The sequence below is a fragment of the Chenopodium album genome, chromosome 12 (assembly GCF_948465745.1).
Source record: "Chenopodium album chromosome 12, dcCheAlbu1.1, whole genome shotgun sequence".
Lineage (NCBI taxonomy): Eukaryota > Viridiplantae > Streptophyta > Magnoliopsida > Caryophyllales > Amaranthaceae > Chenopodium > Chenopodium album.
Genome location: NC_137845.1, coordinates 52,428,852 through 52,455,413, shown reverse-complemented (window position 1 = coordinate 52,455,413; position 26,562 = coordinate 52,428,852). Strand labels below are relative to the sequence as shown.

Below are 26,562 nucleotides of genomic sequence, written 5' to 3'. Positions count from 1 at the left end.
GTCAAAATAAATAAATAAATAAATAAATAAATAAATAAATAAATTTAAAAAAAAAAAAAAAAGACGAACAATAGAGGAAAATTAGAAATCATTTCCTAGAAAATTGTTTCCATCAAAGCATTTTATTGGATTTTTGGGATGCAATAAGGATTCAGAGTAAAGGGCCTTGACGTAGTATGTGATTGTAATGTGGATAAGCCCACTAACCCATTAACACCCACTAATAACTATAGGTGTGCTAATTATAAATGACCATTATCAGTATTATTCCAACTCCAATTTCTTCGGATAATCTGATTAGAAAGTTACAAACGTATATGTATCAGAATAGGTGGAATCCTATCAAATGACGCATTGACAGTATAATAAATTACTACAAATTCTGAAATCACCATAACTACGGAGAGGTTGATATGCATACTAAAACGAGGCTCAAAGTTGAGCAATTCGCATTGCTTCTAATAAACAATTTTCCGCTGTACTGCTAGCTACAACAAAGCACACAATCCAAATAGCTCAATGATAATAGTTTAAACCATTAAAATTGGATCTGCTACAAAAGCGATACATAGATAAATTGTTGACATTTATTCCCTAGAATCAGCTCAAATTTCGCAAAAGATTACAGATCATGATACAGAAAACAAAAATTCAGGACTTCCTATGTGATGCAGAGTCAATCGTGTTCCTTAAATGGCAGCAAAGTACTCCTTGCTAAGCTTGGGGTCTGGCTTCATTGATTTCTCCCCAGGCTTCCACCCTGCAGGGCAGACTTCATCAGGGTTCTCCTGCACATACTGCAATGCCTGCAAAACCAGTTTGAAAGAGATGAATCACAACACTACTCAACATTTCTCCAATCCAGTGAAAAGATAAGAACGCGTGGCAATTTGAGATTTATATACCTGGAGTGTTCTAAGAGTCTCATCAACACTACGACCAATAGCAAGGTTGTTGATGGTTGAATGTTGAATGACTCCTTCCTTGTCAATGATGAACAATCCTCTCAATGCAATTCCCTGGTAAATTTGAACAAAAGATGAATCAAATAAACAGAAATATTAACACTATAACTGAATATTTATGCATTTGGAGACCCAAGATTAAAAATTTAATTAACATCCATCAATGACTGAAGCTGCTGAACACATGTACTTATTAAGCCCACTCCTCGTGAATTTCAGGGAATGTTGGTATTACTAAAAGAGAAGACTGCAAATGAGCCACAGACTCTACTTATACTATAACAGTTTAGCAAATGTGTGAAATTGTGAAAGACTACCAAATACATTATCTAATGGTTGAAGCCAGAAAACCGAGAAGCTGAGTGTCAACATTCCAACAGTAAAAGTGATTCATGCATACCTGGTCTGGGATCAGGACATTGAAAGCCTTTGAGATAGACTTGGTGACATCAGAAACCAAGGGATAATTCAAATCACCCAAACCACCAGACTTCCTATCTGTTTGGACCCATGCGAGATGTGAGAACTGCACAATAAACAATTATATCAACCATTACACGGATAAACTGATACAGAATTGAGGGATGTGCTAAAAATGTTACAATCAGAACATACTATTCGGAAAGGATATCTGACATGGAAATGTGTACATAAACCTTGTGAATAAATTGGTTGGTACTTTATATCGTCTTTACTTTTAATTAGTAGTTTTGGTGTAATGCCTTAGGCATAGTTCATGGAATACGGTTTAATGCATGTTCCATGAATTATAATGTTGTCCCACAATAAAAGTTAAAGGAAAATTATCACAATGAAAACTATTTTGAATTAAGTTAATATGTACTCAATAGAAAAGCCAAGAGATAAAGTCAAATTAATTGCGGGGTTAACATTCAAGGGCAAAATCCAGATAGATTGAAGAGAGTTTTCAAGCTACGCTGTGAAGTGATTTTATAAAAAATCAGGCTATCCAGAAAATTCACAACAAAATCCACCTTATGCCATGAATTTTGTAAAAAATTTGCCTAAATATAAAGCCTCAAGACCCCCAACATTCCAAAATTAGGCAGTAAGAGACTGCTCTGCCAAAAAAAAAAAAAAATGCACTACAGCTCACATAGAGAAGTGAATATTTGCATCAGCCTCATCCCTACCTCCCATTGACAATGATCCCACTAGCAAGAGAAGTAAATAATTGGGAAATGTTCAAGTTGACAGATATATTGACTACAGCACATAATGCTGTGCTGTTGCACACCAAAACAGTAAAGAATTTAGCTCAACTCAATTATAATTTAGATAGCAAAAGGATTATTCAGGAAGGCAATCTGAAAGTGTGCCATATTCCAAATTATTGATGTGATTCCTGGTGCTCCTTCAAGGCAATTGGCCCACATGCTTTTTCTCAAGTTCATTGTAATTTATGCTTTGTTACTTGGAAATATTTCCTAGAGGATATCCTCCATTGACTCCCAAAAGGTCATCCAAATAGGCTTGGTCCACTAAGATAAAGACAGTATACATACCAAAGGTTATAGACACTCCAGACTATCTTTTCGCACTCCTAATTCACAGATGAAGTGCAAAAGGACAGTGTGACGCTAGTACACATTCCCTTTACCAATGTATGTATAATTATGCATCTGACAGGGCAGTCAGATTTAGTTGAGTTGATTAAGAAAGTATGGCTTAAGGTAACTGCTTAACCAAAGCCCCATTGCCATCCAAATAATGAATATTGCAAATTACATGCTATCCTCCCATAACCCCTAACCAAATCACCAGATAAAAATAATTTGGGCTCTAGATCATCATTTGACAAAACTCAAATTCCTGTCCGCAAATAGAGCGAAGAGCCTTCATGGGAAAAACCTAAAGTAGAACTTGCTTATGTTGCCCACATTTGTTCTTCGGTAGCAATAATCTATTTGAAAACACTAGTCTTTTCATAGTTGTATGGTGTAGAGGGGTTTCCACTTCAATAGAAACTAACATCAATTTGTAGTCTCCTGACTCTCCACCTCCCAGGCCCCAGCTCTCCCTACCTCTTTCATTAATTTCATTTCTCTAATGTTCTTATGCATTATAGTACAACAAATCTTCTGTTACAATCATAACTAGTAACAGAAATCTTCATAGAAATATCATCCGTGTTAGTAAAGGTTGTTTTTTGGTCCTCCCTGACTACCATATTGACGTATCCACCATTTATTTCTTGCAAAAAAGGAATGTCATGTGCCCCCCTGTCCCCCTTTTCATCCTTTTTTGGTCACCACTCGTCAACAAAGAAATATTTGGCAACTAAAAATTAACAGAATAAAAAGTGTAAGCTGCATGTAAAGAGCACAATCAATAAATAAGAGGGTAGAACCGCAGGAGATACGATGAAGAGAATCAGAGAAACTAATATAGTTTCCAAGTAAATTTTGATTTTTTAGCTGAGCACAAAATACATTACAGATGAGAACAATGTAAGCAAGCCACAACCAATAAACAACTGTAACTCAGCACAAGATGGTAGCAAACGAAAATAAAAATGAGAAAGACATTAGATACTTACAACACTGTCAACAGAAACACCTAGTATTTCGGTGTTCAGCTTCTCAAACTCTGCATGACGGTCACTGAAAGCAGTGATTTCTACAACAACAAAAAGGGAAGCAAAGGGTGTAAGGAGCTAATTTGGAAATTATAAACATCAACTAGCCTTTTAGATTCAGAGTACTAACCAGTAGGACAAACAAATGTAAAGTCCAATGGATAGAAAAACAAAATTACATATTTCTTTCCCCTGTAATCAGAAAGTTTAACCTGCAAGAAAGTTAAAACAATTAGATTCCAACCCTCTTCCAACTTTTCTGAACTAGCACTCATAAAACAAAGTGATACAAAATCGGATGGGTGAAGCATGTTTGCAATATACGCAGCTATTGTAATAAAGATTTTGTCTGTGCGAAAATTACATTAATGAATTCTTGGTCGAATACAGCCTCTGCCTCAAAGTCTGGCGCAACGTTTCCAACTAAGGGGAGGTCAGCCTGAAAAAAAAGACAAAAAAAAAAAAGGGTTAAGTTATAGCCAACATTGATACTTAAATCATATAATAACTGCCACACAACAGTCAGTACCCCAATAATCATAGCGTAATGTGTAAAAGGGACTAACAAAAATAATTACTATCTCCATTCCAATATAATAGGCCACATTACAATTACGTCCCCAAAATTAACTATCTTATGCCATAACATTTTGCCAAAATGTATTATCTTACATTCTTACAACAAAAAAGTAACACTTCTTGACTTTATATTGATTATACTCAATAGATTGACCACACAATTTAAATATAATGTTACTTTTTCATAATTAAAGATTACAAAAAGCTTCAAACTGCACATTCATAATTCCAAAATCACCCGTTGTCAATTCACCTCATTTTATTTCCAATTTGCACAAATGCATAGTGATAATTTATACTTATTATACATTACCAATGCAGTTCAACCTACAATCTACAGTCTATCAATAACAACATTACAATTAATCGTCAATTAAACCGAATTCAAGAAACTAAGAGCAACATTCAAATCAGCAGTTTTTCCAATCAAAATGATGAATATACAATACAGTAATCATTTTAAATTTACAAAATTAATTGAAAAAATGAAGAACGAATGAATTGACATGAAGAAAAAGTGACATACAGAAGCGCGAACGACGAAGCTGCGTCTGGAAGATTGAGCGCGGCGAGAAGACAAAGAGCGAGGAGGTTGGAAGGATTTGCCATTGAAGGTGGAAGAAAGAGTTAGGGTTTGGGAGAAAGGTTTAGGGAGAGAAGAAACGGAAGCAGCTGCCATTGGAGCATGAGATTTAGCAGCGAAAACCCTAGGATTAGAAGAGAGAATTGCAGAGGATGAAGCTGCAGACGCCATTGTAGTTGAAGGTTGAGTTTCTCTCTCTTCGAATTTCTGGGTATGAAATTGAAGTGAGATTATATGAATGGTGTGAGGAGAAAGGTTGGTGAGAGAGTGGATAAGTAGACTGTTTCAGTGTGTGGAAATGGAAGATTGGTTATTTGGTGTGTGACGATGTGTTTTTTTTTTTTTTTTTTTTTTTTTTTCGTAAAGTGTTTTTTTCTAGACTTTTCCAGAAAATGGTCACTTATCACTCTACTTCTTTTTCTCTCCACAAATTGATGGAATTGTCGTTTTTTAACCCAAAAAGAAAAAAAGGAAAATAGGTTATTTATATTTTATTAAAAAAAAAAAAAGTTTATTTATAAGTGACTAATTAAAGAAATCGAGTTCTTATAAATTCAAAGATGTACAAATATGAATATGTTTTTATCAAGCAATATTTGATCTAATGATAAGGATTGTATCTCACAATTATGAGCTTTGAATAAATCATTAATTTTAATTATAAATAAGAACAATAATGTACTAAAGGTATTTTTTTTAAAAAAAAAGGTAATGTTAATTTATCACACATTAAACTACGATCATATTTGATGTTAATAAAAACCCCCTTCTATAATACAGTACTATTTCACGGGATGGGGGTGTTTTTGATGTTGTAGCGTTGAAATCAAATAAAATTTGATAATTGTGAGAAAAGTAATTCTAATACCATGATACATTACAGACAATCAATTGCATCCAACCTTAATTTGTCCCAAAAACATGGTCAAACGTAGCTCAATAGTCTTATGCAAGCTTGAAAACTTGATTTTTTGTGCATTTAACCTTAATTTAGATTCGACTCATAGGCATGATCTAAAAAGCGCTCATCAATTTGACTTCGTCAACTCTATCTATTGGACCAAATGACTCGAATCTTGCTCGATCAGGCTCTCTAATTAACTTTATGATATATATGTGTTTTGTTAAAATATCTCTATAGTGGTTAATTGACGGGAAGAGTTGTACCTGAACAATTACAAACATTTTTTTACAACAATTTCAATCTCCACACCTTTGATACATTGCTCGAATTGAATTTAATTTAAATAATTTGATTGCCACCTTTACCCTTTAAGAGTAAAAATCGTTCTAGAACGTGCTGGGCTCATGTATTTTGGGGTTAGTTAGGCCCGTTTCTTGGCTTGACCTACGACTTCACAAGTTACGTGTCGTGCTGGGTCGGGCCAAAATCTTCAAAAGTTGGCTTGTGTACGGCCCAGGCTCACGTGCCGAGCTTGCGTGTCAAAGCAAAATTACATTGAATTTAGCGTGCTTTGTCGTGCTATGCTAGGTCGTGTCGTACCTTATCGTGTTTCTCCAAAATAAAGGTGGCCCAGACTCGGCCCACATCCTGACACACCATAACATGTCGGGCTGTGCTTTTTCTGTGTTGAGCTTTGGGCCGACGCAACCTAGTGCCATCAGTCTTGAGACTTTGAGTACTATTGTGTGTTTTACCGAGTAAGCAAAAGGAAATTGAAGGAGTGAAAAGTGAAAATTCATACGTGGGAGGTGAAATTGAACTAGTTTACTTTCACTTTAGTTGGATGAAACTCCATAACTCTAGATTGTAGATAACCTGTAATCTCCCTAACACCTTATCCACCTCTCTTTCTTTCATTCCCACCTAAAAGACAAACACCACCCTTCTTCTTCACACTCTCTCTCTCCATTTCCCAACCATGTAATTCCACCCCCACTTCAACAATGCAAGACACCCTCAATTTCCCCACCACCACCGGAAAACTCCTCAAACCCATCTTCCTCCCCAAAACCCCTTCATTCCTCCGCCGGAAAACCACCATTTTCCCCACCTTATCCTCCAAAACCACCACAATCCACCCTCTAAAACCACCCAAAATCCAACCTTTACCTTCCTCAACCCCAAACTCCCACCCCAAAACCACCATCCCCACTTCCTCCGACCCTGAATTCGAAGAAAAAACCCTCTTCCTCGACTCCATTGGACTAGACTCACTCTCTCTCCTCCCTCCTTCCGCCATTGCCGCAGCTTCTTCTCTCTCCGACCTCAAAACCCTCTTCGATTACCTCACTTCTCTCGGCTTCACTCCGCCGCATCTCCGCCGTATCACCACCATGTGTCCTGAGATCCTCTCGCTTCGCCTCCACAACACAGCCCCGGTTTTCGCCTTCCTTCTCCGAGAAGTGAAGGTGCCAGCTCATCACCTTCCTCGTGTAATCTGCCGTCGTCCCCGCCTTCTTGTGTCCGATGTCGAAACCCGGCTTCGACCCACCTTGTATTTTCTCCAGAGCATTGGGATTCACGAGGTATATAAGCATACTGATCTTCTTTCCGCTTCTGTTGAAGATAAATATTTGCCTAAAATTGAGTATTTTGAGAAAGTGGGTTTTGCATATCATGATTCTGTGTCTTTGTTTAGGAGGTTTCCTGCGTTGTTTTGTTACAGTGTTAAGGATAATTTCGAGCCTAAATATAATTACTTTGTGGTGGAAATGGGGAGGGATTTGAAGGAATTGAAGGAGTTTCCTCAATACTTTTCGTTTAGTTTAGAGAAGAGGATTAAGCCTAGGCATCAGTGTTGTGTAGAAAGGGGTGTTTGTTTTCCTCTTCCTTTGATGTTGAAGATGAAGGATGAGGATTTTCGAAAGCGATTGGATGTTTGTTGTAATTCTTCTATGCCTAAGAGCAATTCCCCTTTGTGGGGTTTGCAAAAAAGCAAATGACTTGTGAATTTATTGTTGTTAATACAATGTAGATTGCTCATTGTTTTAACTACTGTAACATAATGATGAAGTGAATATATCAAGGTTTATAGATGAATACATGATGTTCTTTCGAGCTCTATGTTGTTCGTTCTATGTTGTTGTTGATCTAAAATGGCAAGCTTACTGCTACAATTCGCCAAGTGTTAATGTGTTATCATTTTTGAACTATGTTAATACTAACATTTTTAATGTGTGGAAGTTGATGGATGATATAGCGATTTCACACACACTAATTAGTAATTACTATCGTTCGGTATTCAACATTGTGTGTAGTTTGTAGGGTTTTTAGTTCCTGTTCAATACTAGCTCAATCTTTAACTACCAAAGTAACTGAATGCTACACCTGTCCTTTATCCCGATTTCCTTTCTTTTGTATTGCAACTTGCAAGATCATGCTGTTAGAAACTTTATCTTTCATGAAATTTGACATGGAGATGGATTCTAATGCTTTCCTTCTCCATTTGGCAATTTTTTAATAGAAGTCAGTTAGTCTATAATTAGGTACTTAGGTGCATTATCTCAGGTAGAGTTAGCATGTATCTCTAAGAAATTAACGAGGAAATGTTAGTAATTTCTTTAACTAATGTAAATGTGTTGATATTCCTCAGTGAGTCAAGCTATCTATATGTCAGAGATGCTGGAAGAATTAGATGTCTAAAATTGTTTAAAATGAGGAAGATTTGCTCCATATGGATATTTTGGTCTGAGGCTGTGATGCTTCATACAGATCATGTTGAAGCTAAAGACTTACTGGGCTGAAATGTTGAGTTAAACTGTCTTGTAGAGTTTTATCACAAATGCTAATATGGAGAGGAAATCGATGCTGTGGAAATGGGTTGTAGAAGATTTGTTCATACTGAGTATATTATTAGTCTATAGTTTCTTAGGTGCAATCTATATAGAAGAGCTGCCAGGTGATTTGAGGGGAAGCTAACTGACAAATATCACAGTTTCTCAAGCTGCAAAGAATGAGAGGACAAATAATTTGCAGAATGAGATGTGGGATGTGATGAAATATGAAATATGTGGTTCTCAGAATATGATGCTGTATTCCTATTAAACTCTTTGAAAATTTAATTTTGTGGAAGTTGATCATCTTATAGAGTTTTTTCTCTTTGGTAGATCCTGCTAGTGTACAGAAAGGAAATTGATGCTATTAGAATCAATCATGGAACTGATATTGGTTGGGAACTTGAGAAAAGAGAGAGAGAAAGGAATATGAGCTGGGAAAGGAGAGAATATTATCTTCTTGTTTTGAGTTTGTTACATGAGAGAATAAGCATAGCATGGGTAGTTTTGTTCTTTTGTTAGTATTTGGATTCCTTTTTGTTAGCTGCTTGTGGTGTTGGTTATGTTATTTAGTAACTTCTGTTGGTAACTCTTAAAAATTTTGGGGCTTACTGTCAAAGCAGTAGTCTGTTCTGTATGGAAAAAACAGGAAAACTGCTGTTATGCATCACTCGCTATAGCATCCTGCTTTTGTAGTTTGTTAGAGCTGAATCTTTTTCCGATAGTCTCTGGGTTATCCGCAAGGTTAATCCAGTGAAATATTTGACATTTGTTTGCGTGATTTCATCTGTACAACCAATGTTAACTTAAGTAATCACGTTTTTGGGTAATAAACTAGTGTAATAGGCTAAAAGTATAATAAGAGTTCATTGTGATGTTGCACTTCCGGTACAACCCATAGTAAGTTAACCTCCACCACATGGAAGTCCACAACCCCAAAGCATCTACCTCAACAATATGGACTATACCACCATTTGCAGTGAGGTAATCTTTGCCCTTAACAACTTCCCACTAGCCTTCCATGTCGCTGTGGTTTAATGCCCTATGATTTCTGTTTCTCAGTCTGCTTTCCCTGAGTAAATTGGCCATTACAAACAATGCGTACGTGAGTTCCTTCCTTTAGCCTGTTAGCTCACATAATCTCTTTGGGTGTTTGTGTGATCAAGTGAAGTGGTTTGGTACTTGTGTTTGTTTGGCACGGGCCAATATGTGTGGTTGTTACGCAACTACACTTCTCATTCATGCACACCTCACAAGATACAATCTCACATGCCAACTTATATAGTGCGGGCGCTGGTGGTGTATGCAACTCCGTGCACCTTGATGCAGTCATATGAATGAGGTGGTGGAGAAGAGTGTTGTATCATTTTTACTTGAAGTTTTGTTGCAAGGAAATCCTTGTTGCAATTTACATTATTTTCTTTATAATTAGGATTGTTTAGAATCCCTTAGAATATCCAGTTGGCTACTAATGGCACTCTACGTCTCTACCAATCATACTCCATAATAATTGATGGTAAGAGTTACCTAAAAAAGGTCTGAGAAAAATACCTTTATTTGTGCAAATCTTAGGCCATGTGCTCGCATGCCATGCAATCTTTGGCTTTGTTTTTCCATTGAATGCATTCCTTTGATCACACTTCTCTGCTGGCATTTTAATTTCTTCAAGTCAACCAATTAGCAAACCTCAAGTTTTATAAATAATGTCTTACCATCAAATTATGTTACTCCGTATATGATTTTTAAGAACATCAAAATATACGGAGTGATAATAGAAAAATTATTTTAATCAAGAAAGTGAAGCTTGGGTCTTGAATTACATATATAATAACGGATAGAAACAAAAGTACCTAACTGGCTAACCCTTTGATTTGAGACAAGTCTATTACATAACCGATCAACCAATTGTACTAAATTTATCTTAAACCATAATACATTATACTCTGTACTTAATTCAATACACAAATATTAATCTAATTAATATCATAAATTGAGTATTTTATTTTATCTAATATGGAAGAAAAAAGGCGTATCAACAAGAACTTCAATGTTAAGACTAGAGGATCCTTAATTCCAAAACTAGGAACGTAAATCAATTTTAAGATTAGTTGTTAAATTATTCATAATCAATGAAAGAAGTTGAACGTGGACCTACATTCAACTTGGTGGTTGAATAACCAATATTTTTAAGTGCATGATTGTAGTATACCAGTACTCGTACTTTGTATATTAGTATATGTTTATAATCAACTATAATTAAGATAAAATTACTTTTTAATATATTCATATTAGTACTTTGACTATATTTTATAACTACTATACTACAACTTTCTTTCTCCATCTTCTCTTTTAACTCATATCCCAAATTGAAATTCTAATGTCTACCCATACATCTCTCTATTTGCTCATTTAATTTTGGGCAAATAAATTAAATATTTAATGGCAATTGCTTAGGAAAATGCATGAATAATACTCCGTAGAAATATTACCTTTTCAGGTATGCAATGAAGTACTCATAATAATTTTTTAAAATTTCTTATTATATACTAGTAGTGTTATTTAATTAATGGATGATGATGCTCATACAGGTACATACAACATCATTTTGCATAGACAAGGGAGTTTTAAAAAAGTAAAAATATTAAATAAATAAAAGACAAATATTTAGGACTCCATGTAAAAAGCTTAAAATGAAAAGAATTGACGATAAATATACATTTATTATTATACTAATTTACTCGTAAATTGTCAATAAATTTCTAACTTAATACTACGGAATAAAAAAGAAAGTATATTAAATGTTCAAATAACGTTACCTATATTAAAATAAGAAGAAAAAAAATTACTTAGTTTAATTCCACGAAAAACAAAAGTACTCGACTTTTGGACATATATTAACAAAAGACGAAAGTACTCGACTTTTGGACATATATTAACAACTTGAATTGGAAAGAGTGAGTCAAATGAATTTACATACATCCCACTCACAAACACAAATACAGAATGAGTAGTAAAGTGAAGTAGTAAAACACTAAACACGGAAACACCATCTGGAAAAACCATCCAATACCCAAATATTGCATCTAAACAACCCATCACAAATCACCAATAACCAAATTCAAATGGATGGTGACAATTTACGTCAATCATTAATTTCTCTCCTTCTAATCTTTCAATACAAATCTTTAGAATTTTCTCATTAATAACAACAACTATTCATCATTCAACTTTCTCTTTCTAAAACTAAACTAAAACCTCCATATTTCCATTAACACGCTCTTTCTAGCTCAACCCAACATTATTACCAATGGTAGACCAACAACAACATGATAATCATCCTATTACTACTCTCAAACGTCGAAACAGCCTCCCTTCTGCCGTCATCGTCCCGCCTCGTAAACCCAAACCATTAAACGGCAACCACCACAACACCAACAGATCGCCGCCGTCGTTCTCCGCCGCGGATTTCGAGCTTTTTCCGTTGAAGTCGCCGCCGCCGTTACCATCCTCGGATAACTACACTTCTTTAAGAGATATTCTCCCGTGTAGTAGTCCTTCCTCCATTCTCTCTCCTACCCCCGCCGTCGCACTCGCCGGAATTTCGTCTTCTTCGTGTGGTTCGGGGTATGAGATTTCGATTAAAAACCGTTTGGTTAAGCAGGCTGCTTGGGCGTACCTTCAGCCTACTGTTTCGACTTCTCCTTCTTCTTCATCTCGCCGGCTATGTTTTTCTGGTGAATTTTTCCGGCAGATGTTTGTCAGTTTCCGGCGGACGGTGTCGGAGACTGTAACACGTGTCTATGATTGGTTGGTAGACGCTCTCTGGCTCATCCTGTGCAGATAACGACGGATTGTATTCTTTTCTTTTCACTTATTTTTATCCAAAAAAAAAAAAATTTGCAAATTTGTGTGGTGGCAAAGTTGTAATTACAAACGTGAGGAAAATGAAATAATAAAGTAAACAAAAAAAAGAGTGCTTTTTTTTTTTTTTTTTTTTTTTGGGTGAATTATAAACAATGGAGATTTGTACAGTATGATTTTTTTGGGTAAAAATGTCAAAATGGTGATTGTTTAGGTGATCATTGAATGGATTTTGATCGCCTAAACTTTAAACGGGTCGGGCTAAGCTTGCTCTTTTCTTTTTCTGGGCCTTTAAAATGGGCTTCTACCGGAACCTCTTGAACGTGGATGTATTCAGTTTGGGCCTCTTCAAGTTCCATTTGGACCAGTTTGGACTTGGAATGTTGGGCTTCATATTTGAACAAACTGGGAAATGCAGCTGGAAGTGGAGGTGCTGATGGTGCTGGCTGTTCCTCTCGGTGGTTCGGGTGTAGTGGCGAAACGGATGGTGGTGATTCAGGCTTTGATTTTCGTTGTCGGAGAGGCCATATGCTGGACCCTTTAGATGGTGGTGGTGGTGGTGGGCTACCCCTGCCGTCTCGTCGTTTCCGATCATCTTTCTGCAATGTGCCAAATAACAAATCAATGCTCAGCAAAAATAAAGTGTGTGTGTGTGTTTGTAAGGTGTTAGTGTTATAGGTTTAACTCATGATTAATATTTGAATACATGAAATTTGTCTCCCTTTTGCACTTAAAGGTAAAAAGAACATATACACTACTTTGCATAATCACAAACATTTGCTCCTTTTTTTTATGAGTTTGTGAGATGCACGTTTCTAAATTCGCATGATCACAATTCATTGCTTCACTTGCCTAAAAATGAAAGACAGCGCTATGACAACGAGAGAGCAAGAGACACATAGACAACTGAATGATTTAAAGGATTCAGTGTGCTCTATAATTAATCATTACTGGGTCCAAATTCTAACTTTTCAAGAAGTAAATTAGCATACATCATACAACAGTTAATCATAGACATTATAGTGAATTATGACTTCTTTCACGAGGCGTTCGACCTTAGCTGAGGCATGTATGGTTCAGGAACAATTTTAGTGGGCCTATTTTAGACGGCGACAGAAATTGAGAAAGATATACCTGAGTGCTGCCGCCTCTAAGCCTGGAAGACTGGTTGGCTATGTAGTCAAACACATTGAAAACTGCTGATGATCCCAATTCAGTGCAGTTTTGCCAGTAGTAAATGGCTACATCCCAAGCTCTGTATCTCAACTCTTGCAGGTTCTTGTCAATGTCCGTCTCATGTTTCGACACAAATGGCCTTAATAAGCTCTCATACACATAAGAAGTTCCCTGCATCATACCACATTTCTGTCAGTTACACTAACAACAGAGTTACACATCAGGGGTAAGCATTAGTTAATTAATTACCTTTGTCTGTGGATACCAAAGGTAGATAATGAAAGCCAACTTCAACTCTCCATATAATGGCACCCTTTAGGCAAAAATGAAATCATGTTAGTAGTAATTGAAAGAAAAACATGTAAATTAAATGACAATTTCGACATACTTCCTATGTAAAGGAGAAACCTCTGCTTACCATGATATGAATATATCACCAAACCTCTCACAAACTGAAAGTACAGCAATAATGATCCTACAGAAAGACGAACAAGACTCAGTGAACAATAACATGATTAAAGCTCTTTAAATTTAAACAAAATAACTTAAAGAATTTACTGATAACCCTTATGTACAATATAGTTACTTTGTTAGCATAAAAAACCTGATACTAAAAGTCGTAAACAATGCAGTACCTACTAGTATTTCAAGTTCTGATCTTACTTAACTACTTAAGAGTGATCAGCAAGTCTTGATTGGTTGTTAATTATAAAATATACAAGTAATACAATTGTATCACGGCAAGTATAATGTGTTGTTTGCTACTACGATTAGAGTAATTCTTATCCATGGAGTCCAAAAGTGCCTTAGGTTCTTAGTACTACTGCCTTTTTAAGCCAAGCAAGAAAATGCTAATTCTGTAATCTTCCCTAACATATCCATATCAAACCAATCTCTTTGTTTAGGGGCCGAGTTGTTGTCAATCCTCACTATGATTAAGGCTTCGTTGTCATAAACTCAATTTTTTCTATGCTTATTATTAGTTCAAAATGAGCTTAATGCTACATAGCACTTATCTAAACTTACATAAACTAACGACCAAAAAAGATTACTCCGTAGTAGATATTATGTGGTTTTGGTACTCTACTACCTAAAGTTTGGCCCAAGTATAACTGGATGTTGATATTTTACTCAAATAAGTTGAAAATTTGACATATAATGCCCAGAAATTGATCTTTATCACCGGTGGGTATAATTGTAAGGGAAGTTAGTGTGAGTTGTGAAATAGAGCAGTTGACCACCTCAACTACCTACAAAGTTTAGGCCAGCCAACTAAAACACCCATAACTCTCTCATTCATCACATGATCCCCAAAATTACTCTCCCACGTTCCCCCGCTTTTTTATTATTTTTTTATATAATTAATTCGTTCAATACTTTATAAACTTAAAATTAAATAAATGAACAAAGGATATTGTATTTTATTTTAAATTGTACTTTAGAAATACATAATCGGATAAACAATAACGCTAAATAAGTGGAACGGCTAAACATTATTTTGTAATGTGTGTTATACTCTTGTTGTATACAAGACATGGTGCAATTGAATTAAGGAATTTTAATAATAATACTACTTTAGTATGAAATTTTGAACCCGAATTACATAAAAGATTGTATACAATTAATGAAAACTTGAAGCAGCCAAGTAACGGGAAAATGTAACAGAGAATTTAATAATCAATATTCAATTGAGCAAATAATTGTTAAATTAAAAGATATGATAGAATTATACCAATTTCACATCAATAATTATCAATCAATTAACACTAAATATCTAATTATTATCAACACAAATAAAAAAATAAAAAAAAAAATATGATCAAACTCTACATATTTTTTCATCGTCATGAAAACAATATAGTAGTACAAAAAACGTACCAGTATTGGCACCAAAACCGGAGTTCTTCGATGTTAACTTTGTTCCTTTCCACCGTTTTGAAACACTCAAATGCTGGGTATGCAAACCCCAATACCATACTACAATTGCAGATTCTTGTATCAGACGGTTTAATTTGAATCACAAAATTTCTTGAATCGGAGTACAAAATCAAACAAATGCAATAAAAAATTCAAGTAAGTAACAACAGAAACAAATTACTTACAAAAGTCCTCTACCGATGAAATCTCCTACCATTTTGGATGATCAATTTCAGATTGCGTTACGAAAAATCGTAAACTCTATCAAGAAATTAGAGTACGAATGAAGATGAATAAGAAATTGATTTCTATGACTGGAAATGATCAAAGGTTGTAACAAAAAACGAGTAATTGAAGAAGTCAGAACCCAGAAATTTATATTCAGAAAAATGAAAACAGAGGTCAATCACATTGAACAGAAAATTCAATGGAAATTGCAGGTATAGTGTAGAATGTATCTTTGAATTTTAATGAAATTAATTTTTTGGGGGTTTATTAAAAGAAACTAAGAAAGCTTGAAAAAGGAGGAAACTGAAGTTTACAAGCCAAGGGGTATTATATATATATTGTGTACAAAAAAAAGGGAAAGATGAATAAAAAAAAGAAAGGGTGATTAAAGAAAATGGAGAATGATGATTGGATAAAAGTAATTGAATTCGCGAAGATATTAAAAAAAGAAAAAAAGAAAAGGAGAGAGAAAAATTGAGGAATATAACTTGCCGGGGACGCCTGCGATATAAAATAGAGGAGATGATGAAATAGGGCGAAGATTCAGTCCACCGTTTGGGCAGTTATTCTTTCGCTTTTTGCTTACTATTGCTTCACTCATTTCCCTCCATATTTTTCTTGCTTGCTTTATTTTTCTTTTTTTCTTTAGAAGAAATCCTTGATTTGGGAATAAAACCGAATCCGATCGGGTGCCAAAAATAACATCTTAAGTAATCTTCATATACGTATTTAGATAAGTTACAAGGTACTCTGTATGAAGATGATATCATATCGAGATGATAAATTTTTAGCTAAGACAGGGTTAATAATTAAGTTCTAATAAGGTATGATTAAAGGTCTTTTCTTTTCAACTTAATTTCAGTTTAATTTAGTTCACTTCAGCTTCAATCAGTCCAATTCAGTTCCTAATTTCCTTCTCTCATAAACAATTAAGTTCAGTTTAGTTTAGTTCAGTTTAGTTTAGTTCAGTTCAGCTCCAACCAGTTCAGTTCAGTTCAGCTCAATTCAGTAAATCAGAACAGGCCCTAAGACTTATAATGAAGTTTAATAAAGTTAAGTAAGATAGAGTAATATAATGGCTAATAAGCTATAATCACTCGGTTCAAATAATTTCAAATTAAATACGGAACTAAGGGCGTATTTGGCGCTAGCGTTTGAGTAGCTTTTAGGTAGCTTTTAGTGGTTTGACTTGGTCAAACCACTACTTAACAAAAAGTGTGAGTGTGTGGCAAAGTAGTGGTTAGGGTAGCTTTTAATGGTGGAGGCAGCTTTTATGAAAAGTTAGAAATAATAGCTTTTGAAAGTAGAGGTAGCTGTTGAAAATTTAATCTATAGTTTAAATACAAAATATTGATTTTTATATGTAACAGCTAGTCAACCGCTATTTTACCGAACACTCATACTTAAATTATCTATATATCTTCACAGCTACAGCTTGTTGACAGCTAAAAGCTACCTCTACCTTCACAGCTAAAAGCTACCTCTACCTTCACAGCTATATTTTGCCGAACATGCCCTAAATATTCATGAAAAATAAGTTCAAGTACGTTTTAATATATAATGATCGGACTATCAATTAAGTTCAAGTATGTTTTGATAATGATCAGACTATCAATTAAGTTCAATTTACAACTAAAATAAGTTCAAAGTTTTCAATTTTTTATCAATTAGTGAATGCTAGGTGAACAAAATACACACCAATTAATATTGATTTATGATAATTGATTTTTTTACAAGATCATTGTTTAATTTAACGGTACTTGATAGAGTACAAAACATATTGTTGGGTCTCAACCATCAGCTTAAGCTTTTAAGCTGAGATAGTTCACTAACAGGTACGGTGTATCTTTAACTTTGACCTTGAAAATTCGATCATTAGTGTATTTTAAAATCAGTATATTCATATAAGATCTTATTATTGTTCAAAGATAATTAATGATTATGAAATAAGTCAAATAGGATAACCATTATATTAATACAAGGAACATCCTATAGAAAATTAGAAACTTAGAAAGTACTTGGTAATTTACTCATATCAATTTCAATTGAAATAAAAATGAAACTTGTCATCTTGGAAATAGGGATAATTTTAAAAAGCAAAAACAAAACGAGTAGTCCGTACATTAAATTAGAGTTCTTGAATGTGTTTAATCGCATGCCATGGTTTGATAAAATTATTAAATTTAAATTGGTTCAATAAAAGATTGTGTCACGTCTTAGGGATTTTGACTTTTGAGTCTCCATCAAGCTCGCAACCCGTTACATGGTCAATACTCAATAGACCAACATATGAAATATATAAAATCCTCAACATTGCTTAAATAAATAATAAATATATGAAAAAAGAAAAGAGAAGAGTCGGATATGCTTAGTCATTAGTCATTACGTCTTCAAATTTTATCTAGAGGCGTTAATTTGACGAGATCGGCTCAGATTGAGTCTATTTAAATTATACTAAATTATTGTGTAAATATAAATTAAAATCTAAAATTAATTTTTTTTTGTAAATACAAATTAAAATCTAAAATTAATTTTTTTTTTTTTCGGTCAATTCAGTTAAGTCGGTTTTGTCACTTTTTTTTTTCTAAAAAAAAAAAAAAAAAAAAAAATCTTTCTAAGCTACCATATATCCATATGATTGATAATCCATGTACACTTTTGATTTCATCATGTTAGGTATATAGGCTATAACGACAATCATATATTCATAAATCTATCTAAGATAAGATTATACACCGTTCTTTCTATAATATTTTGCTCTTTCACTACATATTCTACATTTCATGATAGTCTATTTTAATTTATTTTTAACCTAAAATTTAGGCAAGTATATTAAAAATGACAAGTAACTTACAATTTTTTTACACAAATTATTGCGTCAGTCCGGATTGACCAAATGTTTCATCTGTCCAGCGGGTTTTTACTTTATACCAATGATCGCTCCCATCGACGACGTTGTTATTGACGGTGGTATCGTCGACGGCAAGGAACTCGTTGATTGTTGATTATATTTGTCCATTATTTATGCTTGAATTGACTTGTTAATTGCTTGAGATTCTCGGATATTTCGAAAAATATCCAAAAAAAAAAACGATTTAGGTCTTTCTTGTGTGATGTATAATTGTTAAAATTGATTGTCCTATGTGATTGTATGTTGAATTGTGAGCGTTTTGATAACAAATGCATGTATTTTGGTTGAAAAATGAGCATGCTAGCTTATACCCATAAGACTAGTATGAGACCTTCAATGGTGGTTCTGCCATTGTTGACCTTCAATGGTAGGAAGACAATTATTGTATTTCTTTATTTTAAAAATAAAGCTTACTAAATATAAAATATGTATAATTTTATTCATTTATTGTCTAGATGATGTCATCTAAAGGCTGGATGATATCAAGTATTGTGTCTATTATATTATATATCTATACAATGGATGATATCTCCTCTGTTGTTTTTTATATCCTATTGTTTTTATGATACGATCCGAGATCTTCTATGAGTTAGATGATATCCTCTATTGTTTTTATGATATTTGCTATAAGTTGGATGATATCTGCTATATAAGTTGAATGATATCTTCTATTGGTTCTATGATATAAACTAGATGATATCATTGATTTATAATCGAGTTTATGATATCTTCTTTTGGTTGAATGATATTTTCTATTGGCTATATGATATCATTTATAATTGTGTATATGATATCCTTTATTTCCTGGATGATATCCTCTATTGGCTATATGATATCATTTTTAATTGTGTCTATGATATCATCTTTAGGTTGGACGATATCCTCTATTGGCTATATGATATCATTTATAATTGTGTTTATGATATCATCTATAGGCTAGACGATATCCTCTATTGGCTATATGATATCATTTATAATTGTGTTTATGATATCATCTATAGGCTAGACGATATTCTCTATTGGCTATATGATGATATTCTCTAACAAACTGTAATATCCTCTACCAAAGAGGAATTGTACATATCTTATAACAAACAATACATATCCTATAACAAAACTATACGTATCCTCTATTAAATAACACATATCCTCCATATCATATATACTTGACGCACGAATTGTTTTATGAAGCTTGCCGCACCCAATACCTTCTCGAAGTAGTTATCATTGAATAAACCACGGTACGGTTAGGACAATAATCCAACTTTATTTGTATTAGTACGACTTTCAAAATCACTCAACTTTTTTTTTTTTTTTTTTTAGTAATACTCACCTAGATATAATTATCCATCAGTTAACCCATGCATATATAAATACTTGGTACTCCCTCCGTTTCATAATGTTAGTCCCATGTACTATTTTAGGCGATTCAAAAAGATATACCCATATTGAATATGTTCAATTATTAACTTAATTTTTTTTTTAGACTTAATTGGTTGTAGATTGATAACATGACTCTAAATAAGGAAATCTCTACTTTGAATTATGCCGTTATGATTTATGTTTTCCCAAAAAAAAAATCAAAAAACTTAAATAAGGTACACTAATTATGAATTATTTTGTACTTTAATGTTAGATTCCAAATATTCATCTTTTCTTATTTTATGTGATTGATTCTATATGAGACTAACATTATGAAATAGAGGGAGTATTAGACTTCCAATTAAATTGCAAATGGTGGATAAAATAGAACATTGAAACGTTAGTTACGTGTTTGGTAAGTTCTTGAACTACTATGACGGTAGTTTAACCTTTGATCTCTATGCAATTCTATTAAATTAAATGAAAGAAGTTTACTTTTGGTCAGCTTTGAATAATTTCATAAAATCTTAATCTTATAATATACGACTAATACAAGTATAATGACACCTTAAAGAAATAGTAGAAAACTTGATGTTTTATACCTCATTATCTTTTTCTTTTTTGGGAGGGAATTCCCTATTAGTAGACCAACTCAATCAAAAGCTTAAACTGATGGTTGAGCCCTAGGAATATATGTTTTATACTCTATCATCGTATAAACTGGTATATAAATGTATAATAGTAATACTAGTATTATATTATTGGATAATAATGAAGCTGATATATTGGAAATTTGGTCAATTGCCAAGGGGATATGCACAAGATTTGATTTAATCTCTTACTATATAGTACTTCTTATTACTTTATAATACGAAGTAATAATTACTTAAGTCGTACGACGTAGTATTAAGTTAATTGTTAGTTGTTTTTTTGATACCTAATAGTGTGTCAACTCTAAAGTTTATCTAACTTAGCTTTTTCTAAAATAATTGACACAATTTTAAGTGATGTTAGAAATCCACTATTCTAACTTCCGATATGCGGACCCATTTACAATTAGATGCTACTGTCGTGTAAAGATTATCAACCATAAAAAGTTGAAGATTATGACGTGTCTTTTTTAATGTTTATGAGTGTATACTACTTACTACTCCACTAATTAATTTTTTTTAACCTTATGTCACATGAATTGTTAATAGTACAATTGGAAAAAGAAAAAGAAAAAAAAAAAAACCATATGTTTTTGTTTTTGTTACGAGAAAAATGAAGATGTTAAGGGGAGAATAAGATAACATAGACCATTGAAATATGGCCAAAAAAAAAAAAAAAAAACAATTTGGAAGTGTTCAATTCATTAGTTTTTCACTTATCAGATCTTATTTGATTTCTATCTTAACTTATCATATCTTATCTCAACTTACTTGTAAATTGTAATTAGTGAAACTAAGGTAAAGTTTAAGTTAGAATGGAATTATATAATTTAAAATTTTAAAGAGATCGAAAAAATAAGGAATGATTAAAGGAGAAAAATCGTATGTCACATGGCGTTTATGGGCTATGTTTTCAAAACTATATACTTGGTATAAATATTTTTGGTGAATTGATTATGGTTAATTTACCATCTCATTTTTTTAGAGTTTAATGTACAGGCAATATATTCTAATTTGATCCCGTTCAAAAAAAAAAAAAAAAAAATCTAATTTGATATGTTATGATTTTATGATCCAAAAACACTTATCTTTAAGAAAAAGAAATAATCCGTGTATTGATATGTTTCTTGATTCATACTTTGTAATCCGTATTAACAATGTGTACTTTGAGATTCGATCCCAGGAATCTCCCGAAATCGAAAGGGAAGTTCTAACCACTTGAGTTATTCCTCACTCTTTGTACTTCTTAAATATTAAATTTTTTGTATTTGTTATGAAATCAAAGATACATATATGGATAATGACCCTAATTTAAAAATGGTTTATTCTAATTTCTATCACTTGTAAAGTAATTAAACTTAAATAATTTAAATGCAACATACTTGATAGATTATGTAAATAATCTACTTATGTATTTTTTATTTTGTTATTATTTTGGTAATTATCTTGATGTATAGTTTCCTAGTTTAACCTAGAATACTTTGTATATATTGGTTAATCGTTAATGAGAAAGCATGGCAAATATTCTCACATTATCTCATGGTATCACGAGTCTAAGTTTCAATCATAAACCCTAAACCTAACTCTCTTTCTTCCGCTCTCTTCTCTTCTCTTCATCCTTTTTCACCATGGCCGAATCAAAAGGTTCATCTTGCAACCTTGGTGCCGAATATCAAGACGTGTATACCTATCACCTTTGATTAAGATGGGACACAATTTAACAGCTGGTCAACTCTATTTTAACTCCATTGCCGCGCTCATTTGGTCATTGATCACATTAAGCCAAAACCAGTTGATTCTTCGACTAAGAACAAGGACATTGAGGCAGCCCCTGATATGGTCCTCTGGCAGCGCCTTGATTAGATACATGGCACAATATCCATTGACCTTCTCAACTCCATCATCGATCTCGATGACAAAGTGATTGATGCGTGGAAACGTTTGAAATTTTTTTTCCATAACAACAAGTCTGCTCGCGCCCTGCAACTCGATGCTCAATTCACCAATACAAGGCTTGATCAATTTGATGGTGTTAATCCCTATTGCACCAGACTCGAATCCCTTGCTGATAGTTTGAAGAATGTTGGAGATAAAGTCTCCGACAATCGAATGGCTCTACAACTATTGAAAGGTCTCTCAGAGGAGTATAAACCCTTTCGAACGTCCGTTCGATGTCTTAACCCCTGCCTTCTTTTGATACATTGCGTTCCACGCTCGAGCATGATGAGCAAGGAAATGTTGCCAACATTGCAATTGAGACCTCTAAGGAAGCCCATCTGTCCCACGTTCCCCTACGGCTCAGCAAAATCACAGTGATAACCCGGTCAATTCTGGTCAGAATCGGGTGGTAACTCACGCAGTGGTGGTCATAAAAACAATAAGGGTAAGGGCGGCAACAAGGGTAAGGGTGTGGTGGCTCCACCGGTGCTGGTCGGAGCAACCAACAGCAACAGCCGCGTGGTGGTTCACAGCCTTCGCAGCATATGTAGTAGCAGCAAGTCCCGGGATGGATGTATCCTCCCTGGGCATATTGGACTCCTATGCAATGGGCAACTCCACCATGCCCATATCCTTCTCAAGGCCCAGCCCAATTTCAGTGGCCAAAAAGGCTTAACTCTAATCTATCCGGGATCCTTAGGCCTCGTCCCCCCGCAGGCTTATTTCACCAACAACTCGCCTCCCCCTTCGAGTTATGTGCCAACAAACATCGAACAGGAAATGAACACCATGTCTCTAGCCGACTCCAACTATTACATGGACACCGGTGCTACTTCTCATATGACTAATTCTCAAGGTAATTTATTGTCTTATTTTACATTGAGCAAAAATAGTCATAATGCTATAATTGTTGGTGATGGTAGCAATGTTCCTATTAAAGGTTATGGTCACACTTCCTTACACCAAAACACACTCCAACTAAAAAATGTCCTTCATGTACCCAAACTTGTCAAAAATCTCATCTCTGTTAGAAAATTCACAATTGATAACAATGTCTCTATTGAGTTTGATCCTTTTGGGTTTTTGTGAAGGATTTGCAGACGGGGAGAAAAATAGTGAGATGTAATAGCAGTGACGATCTCTATCCTTTCTTCACCGATCGTCAACTCATTTCTACTTCATTTCCGTCAGCTTTTGCAGTTGTCTCTCCTAGTGTGTGGCATTCCCGCTTAGGTCATCCAGGAAATGCAATCCTTAGTTCTTTGAATAGTAGAAATCTCATTCAATGTAATAAGGCTACTAAACATGTTTGTCATTCTTGCCCATTGGGTAAATTAATAAAAATGCCTTTTTACGATTCGCAATCTCATACTACTATGCCTTTTGACATTATTCATAGTGACTTATGGACATCTCCCGTTGCAAGTTCTCTTAGGCACAAATATTATGTTCTTTTTCTAGATGACTTCACAAATTTTTTGTGGACTTTTCCAATAGCATCTAAGTCTCAAGTTTATAACTTGTTTTTTCGAATAGGAACCTACATTCGTACTCAATTTGAAAGGGAAGTGAAAGCTTTCCAATGTGACAATGGTCATGAGTTTGATAATGTCCCCTTCTTGAAATTTGCTCATCAAAATGGGATGAATTTATGATTCTCTAGTCCATACACCTCTCCTCAAAATTGAAAATCCGAACGAAAAATTAAGACCATAAATAATATTGTTCGGACTCTTCTTTGTCATGCCTCTATGCCACCTTCTTTTTGGTTGAAATGACCACTTATTCTCTAAAGTGCATACTCCTCTTCCTCATTCTTATGATTTTTTGGGTGCTCAATCGAATTTTTAGATAGTCCTATGTTCTGTCAAATTCTTGAATCCAACTCTAACCAAGCTGATCCTATAGCACAGCACACGCCATCCCCGCTTCATGGTACGCATTAGCCCGTGTGTGTAGCTCCACCCAGTAGCGTGGCTTAGTGCCGCCAACTGATACCCTCGTCAGGTTATCAGCGGGTGCTGGTGTGCAAACAACACCTCATGCTGAGGCGTCTGCCCAGCCCGCTAGTTTTCCAGTACACGCTGGTGCGAGCATGGCTCCTCTCTCCCCCGCTAGCACTCTTTCCATTATTTCCCCGAGTTCTCCCTTCTTTGCCCATGGCCAGCCCTCATCACCTTCCACAGGCAGCCCGTGACACACACTGCCTGGCAGTGATCCGCCACACCACGAGCTGCCCTCGCCTTCCATATCACCTCCGAGGCAGCACCAGCCCCCTCCTCATCCTACTCTCTCTTCCTTTTCTCCCTTGCCATCCACAACATCACATTCTATGGATACGAGAAGTAAACATGAAATTTTCAAGCCGAATCCTAAATACCAAAACCAAACCCATCATACTACAACCTCCATATCCCCTATTCCAAAGAACCCGGTTCATGCTCTACGTGACCATAATTGGAAAATTGCTATGTAGTAGGAATATGATGCTCTATCTCATTGAGAATGGGACTTGAGATTTAGTTCCTCGACCGCCTAATGTGAACATTATTCGGTCATTGTGGATTTTTCGGCATAAGACTAACTCTGATGGTTCTTTTGAACGACACAAGGCTCGTCTAGTTGGTGATGGTAAGACTCAACGCGAGGGGATTGATTGTGACGAGACTTTTAGTCCGGTTGTGAAACTGACAACTATTCGGGTGGTTCTTAGTGTTGCTTTGTCTAAGTCTTGGTCTATTCATCAATTGGATGTGAAGAATGCTTTTTTACATGGTAACTTGAATGAAACAGTTTACATGTATCAACCTTTGGGGTTCAAAGATCCGACTCGGCCGGATCATGTGTGTCTGTTGCGCAAGTCTCTCTATGGCTTAAAGCAGGCACCTCGGGCTTGGTATCAACGTTTTGCTGATTTTGTGGCATCTATTGGATTTATTAACAACAAATCGGACACCTCTTTATTCATAGATCACCATGGTCATAATATTGCTTATATTCTTCTTTATGTTGATGATATAGTGCTCACTGCTTCTTCAGAGTCTCTTCGGAAACTGATCATTTCCCAACTTAGCTCTGAATTTGCGATGGAATAAAGATTTGGGTTCTTTGAGTTATTTCTTAGGAATTGCCGTCACTCGGAACAAACAGAGTTTGTTTCTATCTCAGAAGAAATATGCTCATGACATTATTGCCAAGGCGGGCATGGCTAATTGCAAGCCGTCTTTGACTCCGGTTGATTCAAAGGGAAAAATGACCTCCCAATCCGGCACTCCTTATTCTGATCCTACTACTTATCGTTCCTTATGTGGAGCTTTACAGTATCTTACATTCACTCGTCCGGATATCTCTTATGCTGTGCAATAGGTTTGTCTATTTATGCATGCTCCTCAGGTTGAACATATGAATGCTTTAAAACGAATTATTCGTTATCTTCAATCTTCAAGGAACACCCGATTTTGGCTTGCACTTGTATAAGTCATCCGTCTCATTTCTTCTTTCTTATACGGATGCCGATTGGGGCGGGTGCCCGGACACTCGTCGTTCTACTTCCGGATACTGTGTTTTCCTTGGTGATAACTTGATGTCTTGGTCCTCTAAACGACAACCTACTTGGTCAAAATCCAGTGCTGAAGCAGAGTGCCGAGGGGTTGCTAATGTTGTCTCCGAATCATGTTGGGTTCGCAACTTATTGTTAGAGATCACATGTCCGATTTCTAAGGCAACGCTGGTTTATTGTGACAATGTTAGTGCTATCTATCTCTCTAGTAATCCTGTTCAACATCAGCGCACTAAACATATTGAGATGTACATTCACTTTGTCCGTGAGAAATTTCAAAGGGGCGAAGTTCGGTCCTACATGTGGCTTCCCGATACCATATTGCAGACATCTTAACCAAAGGTCTGCCTAAGGTTTTATTTGATGATTTTCAAGATAGTCTCAGCGTTTGTCCTCCTCTCGTTTCGACTGCGAGGGAGTGCTAGATTATGTAAATAATCTATTTATGTATTTATTGTTCTGTAATAATTTTGGTAATTATTTTGATGTATAGTTT

General features: G+C 34.9%; 4 protein-coding genes across 4 annotated transcripts; 2 read left to right on the top strand and 2 right to left on the bottom strand.

The window, feature by feature from the left end:
• Positions 1-414: 414 nt before the first annotated feature.
• LOC145570611 (2-Cys peroxiredoxin BAS1, chloroplastic) lies at positions 415-5,028 on the bottom strand. Its single transcript, XM_081629740.1, has 7 exons — positions 4,670-5,028; positions 3,929-4,003; positions 3,695-3,776; positions 3,526-3,605; positions 1,366-1,491; positions 906-1,019; positions 415-806 (listed from the first exon to the last, which is right to left on the bottom strand). Exons 1-7 carry the CDS (start codon positions 4,895-4,897, stop codon positions 690-692), a joined length of 822 nt encoding a protein of 273 aa, XP_081485866.1. The 5' UTR covers positions 4,898-5,028; the 3' UTR covers positions 415-689.
• Positions 5,029-6,528: 1,500 nt separating this feature from the next.
• Positions 6,529-7,748, top strand: LOC145570610 (protein SEEDLING LETHAL 1, chloroplastic-like). The gene has a single exon (XM_081629739.1). It carries the CDS (start codon positions 6,635-6,637, stop codon positions 7,631-7,633), a length of 999 nt encoding a protein of 332 aa, XP_081485865.1. The 5' UTR covers positions 6,529-6,634; the 3' UTR covers positions 7,634-7,748.
• Positions 7,749-11,771: 4,023 nt separating this feature from the next.
• On the top strand, positions 11,772-12,308 carry LOC145571339 (uncharacterized). Its single transcript, XM_081630391.1, has one exon. It carries the CDS (start codon positions 11,772-11,774, stop codon positions 12,306-12,308), a length of 537 nt encoding a protein of 178 aa, XP_081486517.1.
• Positions 12,309-12,504: 196 nt separating this feature from the next.
• LOC145572597 (putative HVA22-like protein g) lies at positions 12,505-15,937 on the bottom strand. The gene is made up of 6 exons (XM_081631558.1): positions 15,604-15,937; positions 15,380-15,478; positions 13,920-13,976; positions 13,751-13,814; positions 13,460-13,672; positions 12,505-12,924 (listed from the first exon to the last, which is right to left on the bottom strand). Exons 1-6 carry the CDS (start codon positions 15,633-15,635, stop codon positions 12,544-12,546), a joined length of 846 nt encoding a protein of 281 aa, XP_081487684.1. The 5' UTR covers positions 15,636-15,937; the 3' UTR covers positions 12,505-12,543.
• Between the last annotated feature and the right edge of the window lie 10,625 nt (positions 15,938-26,562).

Bases quoted from the DNA above. Each gene is read 5' to 3' on its own strand.
- LOC145570611 (XM_081629740.1), bottom strand. From the start codon at position 4,897: ATGGCGTCTGCAGCTTCATCCTCTGCAATTCTCTCTTCTAATCCTAGG. The intron at 3,777-3,928 runs GTAATTTTCGCA...ACTTTCTTGCAG, and splicing joins TCGACCAAGAATTCATTAAT to GTTAAACTTTCTGATTACAG. The intron at 1,020-1,365 runs GTATGCATGAAT...CAAATTTACCAG, and splicing joins ATGTCCTGATCCCAGACCAG to GGAATTGCATTGAGAGGATT.
- LOC145570610 (XM_081629739.1), top strand. From the start codon at position 6,635: ATGCAAGACACCCTCAATTTCCCCACCACCACCGGAAAACTCCTCAAA.
- LOC145571339 (XM_081630391.1), top strand. From the start codon at position 11,772: ATGGTAGACCAACAACAACATGATAATCATCCTATTACTACTCTCAAA.
- LOC145572597 (XM_081631558.1), bottom strand. From the start codon at position 15,635: ATGGTAGGAGATTTCATCGGTAGAGGACTTTT. The intron at 15,479-15,603 runs GTAAGTAATTTG...CTGCAATTGTAG, and splicing joins TTCATCGGTAGAGGACTTTT to TATGGTATTGGGGTTTGCAT. The intron at 12,925-13,459 runs GTATATCTTTCT...GGCACATTGCAG, and splicing joins TTAGAGGCGGCAGCACTCAG to AAAGATGATCGGAAACGACG.